Genomic DNA, 2,500 nt, shown 5'->3' on the forward strand with positions numbered 1-2,500 from the left:
CACACACACACACACACACGTATATGTATATGTGTATATATGTATATGTATATATATATATATATATATATATATGTAAACACTCATATCTTGTATATGTGTGTGTTTGTGTATATGTAGTAGAAAAAACCGCTATACACAAACTAGATTTATTGAATAGCGAGGCAATAATTACGAAACACGATATACGAAGATCAGATGAGAACCAGTACACGAAGACAGGGCGGGTCAGGTTGAAGGTTCAAAGTGTTTAAGCGAAGGGGAGCCGGCATAAGGGATCAATCTGAGGATGTGGGAGTCTGAGCTTCTCCCCTCCACACCCTTCGTTTTTCGGTTTGGCTGAGATGCGTTGGCGACGTCTTCTCGGATTTCTTGACCAAGCTGATGAACCCCTCCGTCCGTCTCGAAGTGGAGTGAGAGATCGAAGGCAAGCTCTCCTGTCTACCACTCCTTTACTTTATCATGGTATCAGAAAGCTTGCTTGGCCTGGAAACAGCCCAGATTTAAATCCAATTGAATGTTTATGGAATGATATCAAAGGTGAGATGAGCCTTGTAGAATGCATTAACAGTTGCGCTGTTGAACTGGTCAGATGTTTTACTTGATATAGGCCTAGCCCATATTAATCAAAGAAAACTAATAGCCGTAGCTGATTGCTGCATTAATCCCAATATTGCTTGAACACACACACACACACACACACACACACACACACACACACACACACACATACGCACACACGCACGTACACACACACACACACACACACACACACACACACACACACACACACACACACACACACACACACACACACACACACACACACACACACACACACACACACGCGCGCGTGTGCATATACATACACGTGTGTATGTATATGTATGTATATATATGTTAGATATATATACATGTGTGTGTGTGTGTGTGTGTGTGTGTGTGTGTGTGTGTGTGTGTGTGTGTGTGTGTGTGTATTACACAGCTCCCTTCGTAAATACGGTAATGTATTTTAAAATATTACAAAGTTAGAATAGTGACCCCAAAAGAAGGGCCTTCGTTTTCTCTGAGGCAGGCTCTTGCGTCGGCGACGGCGAGAGCACGTCCGCCGGACAGTCTGGCACCATGGCTTCGTCCCTCACCAAAACTGCGAACTTTATTGCAAAAATTGGCCCATTTGTCAGTGGGACGAGAGCAGTCATTCAGGTAATTAATATGTTTTTTTCACATTAAAACCAGCCATCCCATAAAGAGGTTTCAGACGAGGCACATTTTCCGTAAAATGAAGATATAAGAACATTACGTTAGAAATGGAGTCGTCTGCTCTGTGTTCCATTTATAAAAGCCAGTGATTTCTAATTTCAAACAGGTAGTCAATATATTTTTACAAGCAGCTATATTGCAAGTTCACGAAATAAAATTATTGGTCAATATGTAGAGGGTAGTGGGTAACTTTTAAAACAATTTGATATTTTTCTGCATGGAATCCACTGCTTTCAACAATTTTAGGCAATGTTCCTTGTGCAAATGAATCATTGAGGGGAGATGATCTCCATCGACAATCATGATATGATAGTCCCGATAGCAGGGGAGTGCGTGAAGTATATCAGGGAAATTATGGAGTAAAACAGGACCCCTGTGGTTGTTAAACAAAACGTCCTAACCCAACATCCAACCTAAACTAACACCGTGGTATATATTCCCTAGCCAGGGGGCTCTGCCCCCGTGGTAGTATATACAGTTGTAATATATACGCCAACACGTTGAATAACTTAGTTTTTGTTACTTTGGCACTATGGTAACGCCGATATTATCAGAGCTTTATTAGTTACAACTGTAGTCTGTGAACAGTTTATTATATTCTTCAAATAAAGTTATCAACCAAAAGATTATGTGCAGTAAGATGTCACAATATCTTATGTAATTGAAAACATGGTGTATGAAAGGCGTTTCCAAAATACAATAAACACAATGTTTTGAATTTGAAAGTAAATAACTAGTACAAATAGTCCTTGGTTTTCATTAGAGTTTGGTTCCTGAATCCATAACATCTGTAAATCTTAGATTGTTTAAGTATTCATCTCCTATTTTGATACCCTTTCCATTTCATTTGAGCTTCTTGAATAGTTCCTCTAGCAAAATGTGAACGGTTTTGGTGAGATGGTATTGCCCTGTGTAACACCTTTTATTAATTGGTATTTTTTTGGTTTCTGTGTGTAGGTTGATGGTTTCTGGCCTATCTTCATATATATATATATTGCAATATTTTACAATATTCTTTCTTTATTCCCTGTCTTTGAATAGCTTCTGGTACTGCTGGTATTTGTACAGAGTCAAATGCTTTTTTGTAATCAATGCCATACACCGGGTTTCCTATATTGGTTTACTTTTTTTGTCATTGTGGTTTGTTGTTGAGAATCCACTGCGGAAGTCTGCCTGTTCTCTAGGCTGGTTAGAATCCAGACTGTCAGAGATACGAGTTGTGATGACTTTTGAGAAC

General features: G+C 39.2%; 1 protein-coding gene across 2 annotated transcripts in view; it reads left to right on the forward strand.

The window, feature by feature from the left end:
- The first annotated feature begins 329 nt into the window (after positions 1-329).
- Positions 330-2,500, forward strand: part of LOC125035786 (isocitrate dehydrogenase [NAD] subunit gamma, mitochondrial-like) — a 21,989-nt gene continuing 19,818 nt past the window's right edge. For both annotated transcript variants that reach the window (XM_047628000.1, XM_047628001.1), the window contains exons 1-2: positions 330-540; positions 1,076-1,206. In XM_047628000.1, the coding sequence (XP_047483956.1) occupies positions 345-540; positions 1,076-1,206 (327 nt within the window). In that variant the 5' untranslated portion in view covers positions 330-344. The remainder of the gene's footprint in view (positions 541-1,075; positions 1,207-2,500) is intronic.

Source organism: Penaeus chinensis, chromosome 20 (assembly GCF_019202785.1).
Source record: "Penaeus chinensis breed Huanghai No. 1 chromosome 20, ASM1920278v2, whole genome shotgun sequence".
Taxonomy (NCBI): Eukaryota; Metazoa; Arthropoda; class Malacostraca; order Decapoda; family Penaeidae; genus Penaeus; species Penaeus chinensis.